The sequence below is a fragment of the Thunnus thynnus genome, chromosome 13 (assembly GCF_963924715.1).
Source record: "Thunnus thynnus chromosome 13, fThuThy2.1, whole genome shotgun sequence".
NCBI lineage: Eukaryota > Metazoa > Chordata > Actinopteri > Scombriformes > Scombridae > Thunnus > Thunnus thynnus.
In genome coordinates, this window is record NC_089529.1 from 28,965,466 (window position 1) to 28,985,825 (window position 20,360).

Below are 20,360 nucleotides of genomic sequence, written 5' to 3' on the forward strand. Positions count from 1 at the left end.
CAAAACACTTATTTAATTATCAAAATGGTTGGCAATTAATTTGCTCCAAATCAACTAATCAATTAATCTTTGCAGCTCTAATTTGATGACATTAGGGCTAACGATTATCTTCACAACTGATTCATCTTTTCAATCATTTTTTCAATTAATTAACTAATCCTTTAGTTCATAAAAACAGTGAAAACTTACAGTTACAATCTTCTAGAGACGGAGCTGATCATCAGATGTCTTGTTTTGTCTGACCAACAGTCCAAAACTCAAAGATATTCTATTAACTGTGATGCAAGTCTAGGGATGGGTATCAAAAACCAGTACTAAATTGGTACCGGACCAGCTCCTGACTGGTCAACGCCAAAAAACTGATAAGCTCAAACGGTGCTGCTATCTGTATTCATGTAATGTTGATTCATTCTAACGTAGCTGGCATTTTCAAATTCCTAAACGTCCCCTGATGATGACGAAGCTGCCGGCGTCAGGTGATGACATTTGACGTTACGTAACTACGTGTTTACATCGTGCTCTCCAGTCATGACCAAGGAGCAACATCCGGGGCTGAAAAATGAACGCAGTGCACAAGTGTCAAAAACTGCAGTTCCTCTAACGGCCACATGAGTCTCCAAAAGTGAGTCAATCCCCATAAACCCTCATGTTAACACGTCCGACTTTACAGCAGAAATAAACATGCTACAAAAAACAGTTTTGGTCTCTATAGGTAATTTCCTCTTTCATAACAACTGTACGGGGGGTGAATTTTTTTATAACTCACCCATTTAAATGTTATTAAGCCGTAAAGTTATGCATAATTAGGGACGTTGCCGCTGCTAGGTGGCTTGTTTCAGCAACCAGGCTTCATTCAGCTCCTCCTCTTTGCCCATTTTGGATTAGCCAGTTGTTAGGAGGAGTCGGAGCCGCCCACTTTGAGTTTCAAAACCAGTGGTTACGTCCATATTTTTTCCAGTCTATGGTCATGACTGACAGGCCTCAATTTACTAAATTAAATAAAAATGCTGCCAAATGTAATACATGTATGTGTTTCCAGTGAGATATTATTGAGTTTATAAAGTGACTATGCTGTTGTAAACATCACTGTTGCTGCTCTAGAAACAATGTTTAATTATATAAATCAATGCTAATCCTGAATTTGTTCATAACAGTATCGATAAAAAGTATCAATAAGAGTAGTAGCCAGATAAAATCCTAACGATACTCATCCCTACACAAGACAAGGAAAACAGCAAATTCTCAAATTTGGGAACGTGAAACTATCAAATATTTGGTATAAATGACCGAATCGATTAATCAATTATCAAAAAAGTTGCTGATTACTGTTCTGGCAGTCTTCTCCTTCCACTCAAAAACAACAACTGTTCTTGTTCCTTCAGCTGGATTTTCACATTTTTTGTGGCGTTTTAAAGATCAAACAATAAGTTAAAAGCATTCGTCAGATTAATCAATACTGAAGATAATAGTTGCCGGATTAGTCAGTCTGATTGCTTTCACAGTCATAACGGACGACGTTGTGTCACACTGATCTCTGTTGGCTGACGGCAGGCTGCTGGTTGACCAGTCCAAGCGTGTTTCTCATTCTGGTTTCCACAGCAGGTTAGTCAAGTGTTGAACTGGTGAAAACATCCATATGCACAAGAGACTGTAAGGGTGAAACTGGTCACACCTGTAGGATCTTTCTGATGTCAGAGACTGGCCGACGGATACGTCCTACAGCCAGGATTATAGCTATATTAATCTATAAGTCGATTGACAGAAAATTAATGGGCAACTATTTTGATAATCATTATTAAAATAGTTATTTTTAAAGAACTGTGAGGATTTGGTGCTTTTCTTTGTCATATATGAGAGTAAACTGAATCAGTCAGTTGAATAAAACCAGCAAATTTGAACTAGAACTGCAAGTAACAGTTATTTTAATTTATTATTGTCATTAGTCCTTTGGTTTATAAAATGTCAGAAAAATATCGATCACTGTTTCCCAAAGACGAAGCCGACGTCCTCAAATGTCTTTGTTTTGTCCACAACCCAAAAATGTTCAGTTTACTGTCATAGAAGACTAAAGAAACCACAAAATATTCACATTTGAGAAGCTGAAATCAAAGAATTTGGACTTTTTTTCTTGACTCAGACGCTACCTTGGGCATTTTCACTATTTTATGACATTTTAAAGACAATAATATTAGTCAATTAAGTGATAAAATAATAGGCACATTAATCGTCCTGGCCAGGATGAAGAAAAACCAAAAGTTGTTGGTTTTTTTTTAATTGGTACGGCCAGTTTTTCTGCTGCAAATAAGCCACAGTAGTGATAATAAAAGGACTTTTAAAATGTGGATGTCCAGAGTGTGTAACTCTGCTTTATATAACCGCTAAACCTACCAATTAATAAGTGAGGGTTTCACTGGGAGAGTTATCGTGTCACATGATGGTCTGCATGTTTTTTAAGAGGCTTATCTGAGAAGTCTGGGAGGAAAACGCTGAATTCTTGTGATGTTCAGTCATCAAAGAGGTCAGAAAATTAATTTGCAGGATATCAATACCTGGCCTTTAAAACCTGATATCAGTCAAAGCCGAGTACACACACCTCCCAGGTTTCCCCCATTCCAAGGTAAACAACCAGGCCCCGGGGCCTCGGCGCTCTAATGCAAACTGACGCATGACTGACTAAAGCGTGCGGCAGAGTGCAAACACACAGGGAGGCGAGCTGCATATCTGAACGGTGAGTCAGACGGCAAACGCAGAGAAAACGCTCGTGTGTATAAATTCCTCAAGTCCGGTTATAAAGGCTTCAAACTACATTTCATAGCCGCTCAAAGTCCGACAGTAAAAGCAGAAGTACGAAACACACACACACACACACACACACACACACACACACACACACACTCCGCTGCTCCCCTTTCACCCTCGCTGTGTAATCCTTTGCTGCTTAATTGACGAAGCATCCAAATGAAATGTGGATTCATCATAAAAAAAAAAAAAAAAAAAAGTTGCAGCAGAGATCTGCCTCGCCGCAAGTTACCCCCGTCATATCAGTGACTGCTCATTATCTGGCAGATAACATTCCTTTCACCTGACGATATGCGTTCAATGTGTCACTGCAAGGTTGGCGAGAGGATACTGCACTCTGGAGAGCCTATTTTCAAACAACATCCTGAGATTTTGCCCTTCTTCTTTTCTTCTTCTATTAATAGTGGTTCTCATGAAGGTCTGCAGGAACTGGGACTGCAACCGACAATCATTTTCGTTATTAATTTAATCGTTTTGTCAGAAAATAGTGAAAAATAGTTTTGCAGAGGTCACAGTGACGTCTTCAAATGTCTTGTTTTGTCTGAATTTTAACATTTACCTCAGTATCGAACAATTAATGACATCTTGTTAAATATTTAGTGGTTAAGAACATTTTTAGGTATGTTTGCTTAAAAAAAAAAAAAAAGGTATCTAGTTTATCAAAATAGTTAATATTATAAATAATTGTGAATAACAACATCAGCTGGAGTCACAAACTAACTCCAGAGTCGAGTTGTTTAGACAACATCAGCATCAATCCTCCTAACTGGAGCGATTAGTTTCTGACTGATTAAAGCTTGCAGTCACAGTTCCATATAAACTTCACCCAGTTCTGCTACGATGGTCAGCACACCTGCCTCGACCGGCCGCAGCCTCGCCGCCGCTCTATCCCAGACGCCACGGTTTCTGCACTGTTCACCAAAGACTCTTAGGAACAAATAACGCAATTTAATAGTCATACCGGTTAAAGAATGACGGAAAACCAGTACGGACACTGAGGCCTACAATCATTTATCAACATGACGTCTGTGGTAGTAGTTCCCAGCTGTATATAATAACTAATTAATTAATTAACATGACCTGGACCCGGATATGTGGCAGGAATTGATCGGCTGGATTAACCGATTACAAAGTAACTTTTTCTAAAATCTTTTTCTAAAATCTTGAGGATGAGCTTCCTCGCTCCTGTAGCTGCAGTAGTGACGTGTTTGCTGCAGGTCTGATGGTGCTGACAAACTCCACTGGTAGTTTATAGACCTTGAACGTCCCACGAACACATAAACATAAAAAAAGCTAATGTTACCGTCTACAACAGGAAAGAGACAACGTTCATTTGTAGATTTTTATAAATTAAATTTAAGACTCTGAGGGAACTGAGATGCTTTTTAAGACTTTTAAAGACCTACAAACACCCTGCTGTGCTTTAACCACACTGAGCACAACAAGGGGCTGCACTACTTCACCGTCTTCCAACATTATTTACATTTAGCTTCGTGTTGTTCTGTATCATGTTGACCTGTCTGTTAGAACTACATCGCTTAAAACAGCTAAGAGGAAAAATATCGACTCGACTAACGAGATATAATGTACTTAAACACTCAGAGTTAAGAGTCATCGTCGTGTTTTAAAGCGTCGGCATGTATGAAGGCGTGACTGGAATTTGGTCGATCAGAGAGTCAAACTGTCGGTTTTGGTGACTTCTTCAATTAATTGTCTCAGCTCTATTAGTTATTCAAATAAAGACCATCAGGTATCTGTGACTCATCCTCTACGAGCCCCGGGCAGTTTAAAAGAAACATACACACACACACACACACACACACACACACACACACACACACACACACACACAAAGCTGTCAGTGTCAAAATAAAGCTGGCTCTCTTTCTTCATTCCTAAAACCCGAACTGTACTGGGAGCGTTTTCACATGACTGCAGCACAAGTCCTGGAATTTCCTTCATGTTCGTCTCCTCGGCTTTTCGTTTCCCCCTCTGAGAGAAACTTCATCTGTCATCTGCGGACGTTTCTAACTTTTCAAAAAAACAGAAGTATTGTTGAGGGAACGACGGATGGAGGCTCTGAACCTTGACCTCCTTCGCAGCTTGTGATGTAGGGGGTTTTAAAGCTCGTTTTGTTTAATGCGCTCGTGCTTCTTGTGAACGTGTGAATGTCTCTGAGGCCGAACAGGCAGAAAAGGTTTTGCTGACAGTGTGATCCAAAGCAAACATCAGATGCCGATGCTAAACTTAAATGCCAGCAGTGCGGTAATACAGGAGGGGAAGATACAACTGTAATAAACCGCAAAAAAAACACCAGAAAACATTGTTACATTTCCCGGCATATTTAGCTGTTTTGGTGTGTTTTTCTTACCGGTCAGATGTTTCCCAGTTATGTCAAACTAAATTTGATGGCGGGAAATATTTCAGCAACCTCAACTGTCTTTGTTTCCTCTTCCCAGCACAAGCAGTGAAGTGACGCTTTAATAAAAAAATAACAGGAAATGCCAACAGAAAACGTTTCTATCTGTGAATCATGGAAAAAAAGACGACCAGGTGTGTTGATGCGTTGGCAGGCTGTAGTCAACTAATGATCGCTACTATTATCAATTAATCTATTTCTATTATTGTTTAACCTATAAAATGTCAGAAAATAGGACGAGTTACCAGAAAAGAATAATCTTCCACTTGTTTATCTTGTCTGAACAACAGTTGAAGTTTAAAAAGTTCATGATAATAAAAGACTAATAATACTACTAATCCTCACATCGGAGAGTCTGGAACCCACAAATTTTGGCATTTTTATCGGAAAAATTACCCAAACCGATTGATCAATGATTCAAATTGTCATCCTTTGACTTATGATTGACTTATTGATATAATACAAGTTGGACGCGACATTCATTAGACGTTCTGTAGACGAAACGATTCATCGATAATAAGAATAATCGTTAGTTGCAGCCCTACTGATCAGTTGATTTTGGATTTATATGTGATATTTTCAAGCCAACGTGCAGTGTTGTTTTCTTCGTTGGTGGTACTTCAGCAGGTTTCTGATCAGCAAACGTGAAGAAAAGACTAAAAGAAAAAATCTGATCACTTCCAGTTAGAGAGGGAAGGATGAGAGATGTCAAATCTAATCAAACAGATCAACTTATCCATGAATCAACTCATTTACACGAGTTCAAGAAGGTAAGAACGGGAATCAAAGCAGTGCTGAGAGATTTCCCAATGAATGAATTAAAAACACCCAAAACAAGAAGGAAGAATTAATAGAAGAAGAACGTGAAATCTGCAGAGTAGCTTTGACTTTTGTGTAATTTTTCCACAGAAGAAGGAAAACGTGCTGCAGTTCTGTGTCTTAATGCTGCTGCCACAAATAAATAAGTTATTAAAAAAAACTACAACGCGGCAGTGTGTGTGTGTGTGTGTGTGTGTGTGTGTGTGTGTGTGTGTGTGTGTGTGTGTGTGGAGTGTGTGTGTGAGCCAGCCTCTGTTCAGATCCTAGTTAACAGTTTGCAGGGCCTCACGCTGCACTTTGACCCCGTGCACCTTGGCAGGCAGTGAAAGGGATTTCACATGAATCAGGCCTTTGGTTGGCGAGGCTGCGCGCCGCTCGCTCCTTCTTCACGCCGTGTGTTTCAAGAATCTGTGTTTTGTTTTGGGTTTGTTTTTTTTTTGTTTGTTTGTTTAGTTTGGGAGGGTTTCTTCCTTTTCGTTTTCTCTACCGTCATCTTCATCAACAGCCCAAATACTGAGTGCGACCTAAATGAGAGGAGTACTTCCTCCACCTCGTTGCAATGTTCAGAGCTGCAACGATGAGTTGATTAATCAGAAAGTTCTTCAATAATCGATCAATCGTTTTTGCCCTTTTTAAAAGCGGATATGTCAAACATTTGTTGGTTTCAGCTTCTCAAATGTGAGGATTTGATGCTTTTCTTCGTCAAACATGACAGTAAACTGAATATCTTTGGCTTTTGGACTGTTGAGGGAAATTTGGGAGTGGGCGCCAAATGAACAGGAAGTGGGTTTTTTGGAAATACGTAGTCTACAAGTTCTCCCTTCTTATTGTTTTTCCTGCCTTTTGTCCCATTAACTCGCATGGATTTTCATCGGATTTGATTTTCCAAAGCCTTACTGTCTACAGTCAACTTTCAGCTGCTGAACTTCATGTGCCGACTCAGACAATGCCACCGAACACTCCGTTTGCCTTTTTTTCAGGAGGACTGGGAGGACTGGGAGGACTTTGTCTGGGCTAGAGGAACCATTGTGGCGATTGATTTTAGTGCAAATTCATATCTGAAGTTCTTGGACTGGAGGTTTTTGGGGGCTCCGACCTAAATCTTCTGGGAGCCGGCCCTGGTTGGTCGGGTAAAAGACATTTGAAGACATAACGTCGGGCTGTGAGGGATTACAACATGTTCTTATAGACAAAATGATGAATCAAGAAAATAATCAACAGATTAGTCGATAATGAAAAAGAATAATTCTTCACTTTAGGGCTGCAACTAAGTTATTTTCATTAGCAATCAATCTTCTGATGTCTATCGATGGATTAGTCCTTCGTAGAGCTGCTTGACAATCGTTTCAGCATCGACATCGCGATGCGTTCATGTGCAACGGTCACTGCAGGACTGTTTTGCTTCTTGACACGAAAGGTTCTCATCTTCCATGACTAATCTGATATTACATCATTTAGTGTCACAGTTACAGGCCCCAAAATCAATAAATACGCCTGTTGATCTATGAGTGTTTTCTTTAGTGATTTACTTTCAGATTAGAGACGCTGCTTTCAGTAATTGTAAACATTTCCGTGGTGAACTGTGTCTTTGCAATCCAGTTTCATATTTATGTACTGTGTCTGCCGCCTGCTGCGGCCCCATTTATGCTCCTGATAACCGATGTGGTCTGGACAGATTGTAGCGTGCTGAGTGCACCGATCTCTCTCTCTTGTATCATTGTAGAAATAACTGCTGTGTATTTCTTAGTGTTCCCCGTTGTTGGTTTGCTCAGTTGTCAGTAATTGCAGCAGCAGACTGCAGCTCTACTCTCTTCACCTTTCACAGAATGTAATTAATATTTCACCACTCACGACCAATCTGCTATTAATCACAATGTTCATTTTTATTACCAGACCTGCTATGTTTGATAGTGTTTAAGGCTTAAATTATAACAAAAAAATACCACAGAAATATATTGAAATCGTCTAAATGTAAACGCTTTAGCTAATATACTCTCAGCAGCGTGACGTATTTGCGAGGTCCTGCTAGCGAGCCGTTTGTGACCGAGCGGATCGATGAACCGTTACCGCGCTGAGTAGCCACCCAGTGACAGTAACTATAGTAACAGCATGAGAAGATGTGCCGTGTTGTAGTCAGCGCTTGGTTCAGCTCGTCATTTGCTGAGCGAAAGTTTAAAACAAACGATAAAATAAATAATTATATATAACGTCCCTTTTGTCCCGGGGGGAATCATCCCAAACACGTTTCCTACCGTCGCCGGGACGACGGGACGCTGTTAGTCTTGAGCTCTGATGAAAATAAATCTGATTGCTGCTCGAGTTTGAGAGTTTTACCATCGTTAGCCGCGCCGGGAGTCCTGTTTATCTTCCACCGCGCAGGTTAATCATACACGTGAACGTCGTTAGAAATGTTAGATTACATGTAAATAACAAGAGTTCATTTGTAAAGTTTATTCTTCCCAAATACCTCTCCACCTGTTCTCTCTCTCCACCTGTCCAGTCACACACCTGAAACCAAAAGCGGAGGAGTCCAAGCTGATCTCTGGAGGGGTGACAGAGGGATGAACCAAGTGTGGTAGAAGTAGGAGGAGGGGTTTGTTTTATTAGGATAGACTGTTAAAGTACCCAAATGATGAAAATTATGATGATTACTTGTACATCTATACATGAATAACATGTATCTCATGAAATTTTTCTGTATTTTTTCATATTGCAATATATATCGCCCCCCCCCCCCAAAAAAAAAGATATCGCAATGTCAGTTTTCTCAATATGGTGCAGCTCTCTCATCTATAAAATGTCAGAAAATAATGACAAATGTCCGTCTCAGTTTGTCAGAGCTCAATGTGATGTCTTCAAATGTCTTTTCTTTAATCTCTCATCTGATCAACAGTCTAAAAAAAAAAAATATTCAGTTTAAAATGAAATAAATCAGAGACGAGCAGTGAATCCTCACAGCTCAGCAGGTGGAACCAGAGAATGATTGACATGTTTGTTTGTTAATCTTCTTAAAACCAAATTAATTGATTCTCTTTTTTTGTTGTTGTTGTTTTGTTAAATAATCTCATTTAAGTGCCACTTCTGTCCTCTGTGTGCCACCGCCTGTGATTGATGAAAGTAATGATGAGTAACAAGACGGCTGAGATCTGAACATCCGACCGACCTGCAGCACAAACAACGACACACAACCGAAGCCGACACCAGCAGCCGGCTGTGGGTTTACTGGAAATTCAACTGAGAAACTGTTAAAAGATAAAATGACGAGACCTAAATGTCAGTTTCCAGTTAATCCCAGTGAAATAAATCCCTGATTAATCAAGTTGTAGATTACAGTGATGCACAAATCCTGTAAATCCAACATTATCATAAAGCACACCTGCTCATTAATTTGCAGCGTTACACAACCGTAGAGACATTAAAAGGGAAAACTACCTGAATACGAGGAGATAAAATAAACCAACATCCATTTTTAATATTAATCCAACCTCAAAGATTAATCTCAGACAGTCAGAACAGCAGAAAAATAAATATAACAAAGAAAATTAAAATTCTGGTATCAAACACCCTCCTACCATGAGACATTATTATTTATAATAACAAAAACAACACGGCTGCAACTAATGATGAGTTTCCATATCAATTTATCAACCGATAATCATCGATTAATTACTTTGGTTTATTAAATGTCAGAAAATGACGTGAGTGAGTGAAATACGCCCGTCACGATGTCCTAAAGCGTCCGATCAACAGCGTGAAAGTGTACGATATTCAGTTTACTATCATGTATCACAAAGAAAAGCAATAAAGAAGCTGGAAACAATGAATATGTGGCATTTTCTTCTAGAAAAAGAATTACTTAAACGATTTATCAATTATGAGAATAATTAGTTGCTGATTAATCTTCTGCAAATCGACTAATCAATAAGGTGTTTCAGATCTAAACTGTAACCTCAACTTAACATCAGAAAACTGAGATTTTGTTGTTACACAAAGAAAAGAAAAGAAAAAAAACAACCTTTAAGCCTCCTGAATTCCAGACATAAGCCATTAAAGGGATTTGGTGTCAAAGTCCGAGGGGTCTTAAGTAACTGGTAAAGATGAAAAACCAGTCTCTCCCCTCTGCTCTGTGGTTTGTTTTTTTTTTTGTACAAGCGGGGACTGTGTGGTGTCGCGCTGCATGTTTGGCATTCTAAGCTTATTATTACACAGATGGAAATCTATAAGACACAGGAGGGAAAAAAAACAGGTCATTCACACCTCCAGACCTGATTTCTAATTACAGGAATGTAAATGAGCAGGATGTAGTCTGGGAAAACACAGAAGAAGAAGAAGCAGAAGCAGAAGAAGAAGAAGAAGAAGAAGAAGAAGAAGAAGAAGAAGAAGAAGAAGAAGAAGAAGAAGAAGAAGAAGAAGAAGAGAGGTTCTATTTCCACCTGCACTGTTTTCAATTACAAATCAGTTTTTTCAGATAATTGTCCTGCTTTTACTAAAATCAAGTGAAGCATCAAGCAACATTTAAAAAAAAAAAAAAAACCTTTATCTCAACTCCAAAATCATCATATATAAATATATTTGTATTTTAGTGAGTTATTAATGATATAAAAAACTCTTTTTGTAACGCTGACAACTGGACGTTAGCGGTATGATATAATAAACATGATTGGTGGAAACGTCTTTTAATGTCCGCTTGTGTAACCGTTGAGATGTGTTGCTCTGAAAACTAACAGGTCAGAGAAACACACACACACACACACACACACACACACACACACACACACACACACACACACACGTCAACGTCTCAATTTTAACTCCAATTGTGCAAAATCCACACTGAAAAGAACTCTGTTATTATCTGGAATATTTCTAAAGAGGAATATTGTTGCTTTAGTCAACCACCTTCCCCACTCATGAGTCTATCATTCCTAACAAGTTCTTTCTAAAATAGTTTAAACAGCTGTGATGAAGTCTTGCTCTCTGTTTATTCCCTCCGAATGAGACATAATCACTCATCCCCAAGATGTTGATGCATTCAGTTTATCTAAAAGGACAGAAAGGACGCGCAGCTTCAAGGTCATGGAATTTTGAAGACTGCAGCTCTGAAAACAAGACTTGATTTCTGCATTCAGATTTGTTCTCACTCTCACTTCACCGGTGTCACACTGATCCAGATTACACCTAAAACAAACAGTCTTATCTTATGCAAACGTCCCATCTGATATTTCACACTCGACATGGCTGCAGGTAGCATCGGCTGCGTCTCTGCTTCATTGAGCAGAAGTGAGGTGTGAGGATCAGAGAGTGGCGCTGACGAGAAAGAGCTCCGAATCTTTTATGGTTTTATTATGAAATGACAGACGCGCGGTCGTTGATTGACAGCTGTGATTGACAGCTGGCTCACCCGCTGCTCTCCTCGGCTACTGTCGCTATAGTTCACTGAGTTTAGTGTTGCTTGATAATGATACTCGTCGTGTTAGTTAGCTAACGTTCGCCCGAGTGTGCAGCGCTCGGTAGGTTAGCGTTAGCTCTGAAGTAGCTCCTGGCTCCAAACGGATAAGACGGCGCCGACCATGAGCTGCATCTCTGGGCTTCAAACCGGCTCCAACGTGAGCCAGAGGGTGACGTCACACCTCGCTACGTACAGTCTGTGGTTTGAGGATCGAAGGTGTTAAACGGCTCGTAAAACCTCCTGAGACTAACGTGTCATTTCTGCAACTGTTCTGATAATCCATTAATTATTACGGTCTAGGGCAGCAACTAACGATTCATTTCCTTTTCGATTAATCAGATGATCACTTCTTCGATTAATTGAATTGTGAAAAAGAGCCCTCAGTGATGCCTTCAATGTGTTTGTTTTTGTCCGACCAACAGTCCAAAACCTCGATCAACTAATCAATTAATCGAGTAATTGTTGCAGCTTTGATTATGTGTAGTGCTTCAACTTCTTTCTTAATTAATCAATTAATTGTTTGGTCGATAAATCCATCCAGATATTCAGTTTATCTTGACATTAGAGGAAGAAATGAAGCTAATTCTCATAATTTAGTAGATGGAACGAGGGAACGTTTGGCATTTTTGCTTGAAAAATGGCTTCAATTTCATTCATTTCATTCATTTTTCAACCAAAAATACAAAACATTCACTGGTTCTAGTTGCACACGTGTGACGTTTTGCTGCTGTTGGTTGTGATATGTGATAGTTTACTGAATATTTTAGGGTTTTGGCAGGTGGACGGACAAAACGAGTGATCGTCAGACTGTCTGTCTGGTTCCTTCAGAGTCTGTTTTCATCAATGAGGAAAGATGTTTTACCTGCTTGTATTTAGTCCGAACTGCAGTCTATGTACCTGCTTCCAACTGCGGTGAAGGACTGACTACAGGCGCAACAGTTAGTTTACAATATTTTAAATTCATTGTACACATTTGCAAAGTACATTACTTTTAAAAAGTATTGAGAATTTGTTTTTATAATAATATGGAGTCACTGAAGGAGAAAGCAGGACACAAGTTGTCTCATTATGACTCATTAACTGTATTTTTTTTTAGTTTTATCATGATGATCTGGGTCAAAACGGGTTTTTCATTTATAATTCCTTTCATTTTATTTACGATGTGTTTTCTACTGTAACGTGATTAATCAATTAGTTCGACAGAATAGTTATCGGCAACTATTTTAATAATCAACTAATCATTTTAGTATTCACAGGTTGCAGCTTCTCAGAGGCAGAGATATGAATCTTTTAGGTGTCAAACATGATGAACTAATTATCTTTTTGACTGTCGATCAGACAAAACATCTGAAGTCGTCACTTTGGGATCAAAGCAATTATAACGAGCATTTATCTAGAGCTGTGATGATAAATCAATTAATTGTTCAGGTTCTTTTTTTTTTAAGAAAAAAATGCCAAAGATTTGATGATTTCAGGTTTTCAAATTTGAGTATTTGCTGCTTTTCTTTGTGTTACGTTACAGAAAATGTAATCTCTTTGGGTTTTGGGTCGTTGTTCAGACAATATAAGACGTTTGATGACATCACAGTGGACTCTGGAAACTCTGTTTGACATTTGTTACCGTTTTGATGTTTTATAAACCAAAAAATAATTAATCGATAATGAAAACAGGGCTGCAACTAATTATTACTTTCCTTATTGATTAATCTGTTGATTGTTTTCTGACATTTTATAGATCAAACAACTAATCGATCAATCAAGCAAATGACCGACAGTCTCAAAACGATTAATCAACTATCAAAATAGTTGGCGATTAATTGAATAGTTGGCAAATAATCGATTAATCAACTAATCTTTGCAGCTCAAAATGAAAATAATTGTTAATTGAAGCCCTAAAATAAACCAGGAAGTATTTACATTTGAGAAAGTTTGGACATCTTTTTCTTAAAAATGACTCAAAACGATTAATCAACTATCAAAATAGTTGGCGATTAATTGAATAGTTGGCAACTAATCGATTAGTTGCAGCTCAAAATGAAAATAATCGTTAGTTGCAGCCTTAACAATGTATAAAACGGCATAAATATTCTCTGCATGTGTAATTACTGCCTATCAGTCACCATAACTGTGTATAATGATGCACATGAGTCACGTTTAGAGTATTTATAACAGGACAGTTGATTCTTTTTTTAGTAGGTTGATGCAGTTTGACCCATGATGAGCTGACAGGTCAAAGGTCATCCATGTTCTTCATTAGATACATACCTGTCTCTGGGGTCGATCCAGCTCGTGCACTGGTTAATGTGGTCAATATAATAGACTTTGCCATCAAAGTCTCTGGCTTCCTCCCAACCCTCAGGTAGTGGCAACTCCTTCCTTGGCATGTCAGGCGAGTCTCCATGTAATGAACTCCTCTCTACTCAAAATCATAACGAAGGGAAACCATCGCTTTTCTCTGTCATCATCATCATCATCATCATCATCAACGAAATCAGCAGTTATTCCCAAAATTCCCGGTCTGGAGCGGTTTGGATTAGGCCATAATAATAATCCATAATAATCCACAGATTAACAGTGAAGGAAGAGCAGTTAAAAGCAACTATTTCAGAGGGTAAAATAGTTCCTGCAGGCTGCACTTGTGCACCGATTCATTCCTGTGTGAGAGAGTCAGGTCATTCAATATCAACACATCAGGTCATTAAACTTAACCGTGGTGCCATTTGAAGTGTTTTCCCAGTTGTGAGCGCATGTTTTGCAACTTTTTCCACAAATCTTAGTGGGAGGGGGTGGGGGGTAAGTTTTCCTGGTGACTTTTTCTTTTTTTGTTGAAGTAAACTACAATTATCCACGGTTCACAAAACACGGACGGTCCGCTGCTGCTGCTGCTGCTGCTGCTCGGTTTTCAACGTAAACAGAAAAATGCAGCTTTCACGTCGAAGTCCTGAAGAATTTAAAAAAAGAAAAACAGAAACAGGAGGACGTTACCGTGTCCACAGCGGCGGGCTTCACGGCACACGCCGCCAAAGTGCCTTTAAAAAGCCTCTAAACATCCCCAGACTGGGCTCGTCTCTTCTGCCTGCCTACAGGCCACCATGTTTAGCAGCAGTAACCGATGCTAGCCGCCAGCCCACCGGGGAACGAACAGTCCGAACAGCCGCTGAGAGAAGCGAAGCGACGGGCGAAGCAACAGCCGTTAAAATCCGTTAAATCCGCCACAAACTCGGCTGTTATTTCTGTTTGAACCCGGACGGGAGGGAAGCGGCAGCGGCGGTAAAGTATTTTCCCAGTCCCGATGACTTCGGCCGGTCTGCGGCTGTCAAGTCCCAAATATTCACTGCGGCTTCCGGTAGTGATTTCAGAATAAAACAAGAGTAAACGCCAGCAAAATAAGACTTCCGGTCATAGTAATGTGGCATTCAAGTGGTGTTGGAATAGTCGGAAAAATGAGTCCCCGACTGGGAAAATTCACATGAACGCCCACTCAAGACGGAGCAACAACTCAGAAAGTCAGAGAAAGAACTTTTACATATAAATGAATGTCCTTTACATTCAAGCACTTGCCAAATGAGTTCACACTTTGCTGATTAAGTCTATCACTACCAGATGAATCTCTCTGTATTTCACAGTATACCAGAGTTTTTAATCTGGTGTTGGGTTTGACAGTCCCTCTAGAATTTCCAAATGTTATCGGGCCGAATTGATCAAATTCTGATAGTGAAACAAGTCATTTCGCGGGGGGTTTACAGCTGCAACAGTAGTGACGGAGTAGGCTACGGCGGAGCCTATGACGTAAGCGCACATTGACAGTGTTTTTGTAATTACTCTCACTGCCAGAAGGGGGAGACAAAACATCAATGTTAATGTGATATACGCAGAAATGGTGGGCGAAAGTGAATGTTTGCTTGATGGCAAGAAACTTTTTACTAATTCACGTATTGCATATCTTTTAATCACATGTGATTTGTAATATGGTATTAGGTTGTAACCGTTAGTTGCTGTCCACATAGAGTGACCTGGATTAGTTAGAAAAGTTATTTATTAGCGTTAACACTTGTAACAAGTCAGGTAAAGCAATATTTTAGTGGTTAATGGTGCAGCAACAAGTCTGGGCTAAAATACTACATATTTTCTTTGTATCGTTAATGTTGTTTCCATATTATGACTTAAAAGTTCATGAAAACACCGAAGTCAGAAGAACAACTTCCCAACTCAGGAAACGAGACCATCCAAGGAGCGCATGAATGCAGCATAGATCCTTGTAAAACACAATTAGATATTTTCCTCTGTGGTGGAAAGTAACTAAGTACATTTACTCAAGTACTGTACTTATGTACAATTTTAAGGTACTTGAATATTTCCATGTGATGCTACTTTATACTTCCACTCCACTACATTTCAGAGGGAAATATTGTACTTTCTACTCCACTACATTTATTTGACAGCTTTAGTTACTTTTCAGATGAAGATTTGACACAATGGATAATATAACAAGCTTTTAAAATACAACACATTGTTAAAGATGAAACCAGTGTTGACGTCTTACAAAAAGCAGTGTGTAGTCGGGGTCACATTTCACATGTCTATGAGTTGTTAACAACTTCACCAAATAGTGATTTTTCCCTCTAAACTTCTCACATGCTTTCATTTCAATAAATGTTCAAATGATCCAATATTTCAGCAAAAATCAAAAATTAGAGAAAAAGTCCAAAAACTGAAAACAGATTTGTGTATCAGAACTTTGTTTTTTTCTTCTTTCCTCTCCCATTAATCATCTCACGACACCTCAGATTTATCTGCTGACCCTAAACTAGCTAACTGTATATAAAGTAGTTGAAACTAGCTCCACGCTGCTCTAACACTGATACTTCAGTATTAATAATCTAATGATGTCATATATAATAATATATCAGTCAGAGGGACCAAACCACTACTTTTACTGCAATACTTTAACTACATCAAGCTCATAATACTTATGTACTTTTACTGTAGTAGAATTCAGGATCATAAAGTACTTTTACTTGTAATGAAGTATTTTTACATTTTGTATTGTACTTTTACTTAAGTAGAGGATCTGAGTACTTCCTCCATCACTTCCCTTTCCACTGCAGGAACTTACCTACTTGTAACTGAACTTGTACCTGTTAGTTTTCTTGGAGAGATTAACTCTTGTTCAATACTTTTAAAATATCAAGTTTTAATAAAAAAAAAAGTTTTTTTTTTATAACTAGAAGAGTTTTCTTATAATAGCAGGTGCTGTACAACAGATATAACATACATATAAAACAGATATTTGACTTTATAATTCAAAATCTAAACTACTATTAAATCCTGGACATGAACTGTCAAGGAAGGGATCTGTATAAGCAGCATATATATATATATATGTAACCATGGTAACACACATGCATCAGCAAGTCAATTACATGAATTTTCCCCAAATAATCAGAAAGTCACACGGTTAAAACGCTTTTTGTAGAGAAAGAAATGAATTACTGACTCATCTCTTTTTCAGTTGTAACCAAATTTTGTGACTGTCATTTCCAACATAAACATAATGTAAAACTTTATATTAAAGCTATTTTAACATATTTTAAATGCAAATACTCTAAGATTGATTTTATTGTAGATATAATGGTCATGATGGAAACAGTTTTCGATAAGATGACCATTTTTTTCTATTTTCCTAAATGTGCTCAAAACAAAAATAATAACAATCATAATTACACTTTTTGAAAACATTTAGAACTTCATCTGCAAATAATTTATCATTTTATTGGACTGTAATAATTATGTGTACCTCACTTTTTGCAGCTGGCTAATTTTAATGACTTTATATGCTGCAGGGTAGCTTGTTAATTTCAAAAGGAAACACTGACTCATCTACAACTGAATGAAAACTGATTCCTAAGAGGGGCGATGCAAAACACAACCATGACCTGATATCATTAAAGAAGATGTTAGCTGCATCAAAAATACAGATAATAACTTCAGTACTGCAGTCTCCTCTCTTACAATCCTCAGGGACAAACAACTTCCTGCATTTTATACCCACTTTGTTGATTATGACTCAGACTTACTGGTGATTATCTTCACCTCTTTTACTCAACTCAATTTTTCCAAATCCTTAAGGAGAACATTTGACAGATACTTGCAAAATTAACAATGCTTTAGTGTTTCAGTGCTTCAAGAGACAATTTCAGGAAGTAAGATAATTAAACTCTCATAAAGCTCAAAGTCTTTTCTCTGTGCTACTGCGGTATTAATTACTCAGTGCCATTGTTCTTTGTTTTTTGATTGTTTTTCCTAGTTTTCCTCTCAAAATGCAAACCTAGACTTAATCCCATAAAACTAAACTGAAGAATAAAAAATGCATAAATGACAATATGTTCTGTAAGATTAAGGAAAAAATGTCTAAACTTGTTCGAACTAACACTCTCCAAAGCATTTCACGTTTGGATGTCTCTAACTTGAGTTGGTTATTCCAAAACAGTTATGACTCAATGAATGTAAAGACGACACCAGAAAGACAAAGTTGTGCAGAAAAAAAAAGACAAACTGGACTTCCTGGTAAGTTTGGAAATCATTCATTTTGACAGCTGTCATTCCAGGATCAAACGTCTGGATAACTTTTCAATTTTTCTATCAGCTTGATCGTGTCCACAGGGTTGGACGGCTTTACCTTCAGTCTAATCTCAGGGTGTAATTGTTTATGACTGACTTATTATCTGACTAGAGTTGAAGACACACCTGCACACATACAGTATGATCTGTATTGTGGTTGTGAGTTTTATCATATGGTTGGATAGGACATCAACAACCTGCATGATTCAGACGCAGCGCTGATGAGCCACAGTGCGGAAAAAATAAGCAGCAGCCAAGAGTTTCAGTTAAAATGGCAGCAAGGATACAACAGATTCTCCTCTTGAAAACATTTAGAACTACTTTATTTTATTTGTAACTTACTACTTTATTTACTGTCCTTTCTATTTGTCTTTAACAAGACTTGACTGTAATTTTAATTCACAATCTCTAATTTAGATATGTGTTATGATGATGAATTTGGGGCCAAAAATTACATTATTTTTAATTTATTACCAGTGTTGAAAGAAGTACTCAGATCTTTTGCTTAACCACAAGTAGCAATAAAGTAAAAGTACAAAAGTAAAAACATCAGAATATACAAACCCAAAAGTAAAAGTACTCTTCATGCAGAAAGCCCCGTTTTAGAATAATGATTATTGTTTTATTGGACTGTAATATTGCAGCTGGTAAACATAGGACTTATTGTAATGACTTTATGTGCTGCAGGATAGCTTGTAAATTTCCTCCTGGACATCAATAAAGTTTTATCTTATCATAACCTTTAACAATACATCATCATTTCTTTGCTGGTCTTATTTTGTGTTATCAATGAATCTGACAGCTGTTATTAAAGCTATTTAATGAATGTAGTGGAGTAAAAAGTACAATATTTCCTTCTGAATTGTAGTGAAATAGAAAATGGAAATACTCAAGTACAATATTGTTCCAATTTGACACTTCTTTATTCAATTAATGTAGAAAATGTTTATTCATTATTCATCAACGATCTCTGGAAGACATTCTGAAGCACATCTGATGTTTTGTCAACTATTTTTTAATCATTATTTATCATTAGTTTTAGTTATCAATATCATTTTTTAATGTTCACAAGCCCTCAGATCTTATACTGCAGGCTTGCTAGATACCCATAAACCTACCCAAAAGAAAACTTGAGATGCAGTTTTCTTCAATTATTCTCCCAAATTATGGAACACTTTACCTAAAGATGTTAGAGAAGAAAGCTTTAAATGACACCTAAAACATATCGTTTTAACCTAGCCTTTTGCACCTTTTCTTTTGCACCATATCCCACCATCTATAAGACATTTTATTCCATTTTAAGGCATTTTTATTCTTTTTCACTGATTCATTATGTCTTTCACTAAGAATTTTAGCTGTGTTTCCTTTTTTAAGCTAATCTTGTCATTTTGTATGAAAGGTGCTATACAAATAAAGTTATTGTTATTATTATTATTATGTTATTATTATGTTGTTGTTATGTTGCCTCAAACAAATAATTTAATGGTGGAGCTGCTTTATTCACCCCCTGTTCCATTTGTAAACAAAGTTGTTTAAAAAGGACAACCTGCAAGAGGTCAAAGGTCATCCATTATCTTCATCCATCCCCTACTGTCTTTATAGTAACATGTATAAATATCAGTTTTCTTTTTGTTGTATTATCCATTATTACTTTATTATTTATTGTTATATTCATTATCATCTTGTCTTTTATTGCAGTTATTTTTTGGTTTCCTTGTGGCTTTGAATATTTTTATTTAATTCATCTTTTAATGTTTTGTTTTTCCTAATATAAGTATGTTTTAGCCCCTCAGTGCTGCAGCGCCGTCTGCAGGCTGACAGACTGAACTGCTGAACTGAAGACTGACTTCAGGTCAGTTTTACAGGCTGCAGATCAGGTGCTAACTGGTCAGATTTGGATGAAACTTGCAGGGATAAATCTCAACAGCTCTCTGTGTCATTTCTTTAAAAAATCAAATCTAAGAATCAGAGGATGAAGCAGTAAATTCAGGTAAAGGAAGCACGTGGTCTGAGTTTGATTACAGGAGACATCTTCAAAAACACCTACATGATAAAATAAAAAATAAATTAGTCTTTACACAAAGTTGGACTGACATGAATATTGCTAAACACAGGACCTACGTTTTGAATAAATTACAGTCTTGAGGGAGGCTGAGAGAAAAAGTTTGAATGTTAAACTCAAAGTTATTTGCATCTGATTTGGATAAAGTAAAATCTGGTTGTTATCAGATCTTTGCGCACTTATAACACCAG

At 37.7% G+C, this 20,360-nt stretch overlaps 1 protein-coding gene across 1 annotated transcript in view; it reads right to left on the minus strand.

The window, feature by feature from the left end:
• wwc1 (WW and C2 domain containing 1) overlaps nucleotides 1-14,836 on the minus strand; it is a 63,192-nt gene extending 48,356 nt beyond the window's left edge. Inside the window, exon 1 of the mRNA XM_067608887.1 lies at nucleotides 13,752-14,836. Coding sequence (XP_067464988.1) covers nucleotides 13,752-13,870 — 119 coding nt within the window. The 5' untranslated portion in view covers nucleotides 13,871-14,836. The remainder of the gene's footprint in view (nucleotides 1-13,751) is intronic.
• Nucleotides 14,837-20,360: the final 5,524 nt, after the last annotated feature.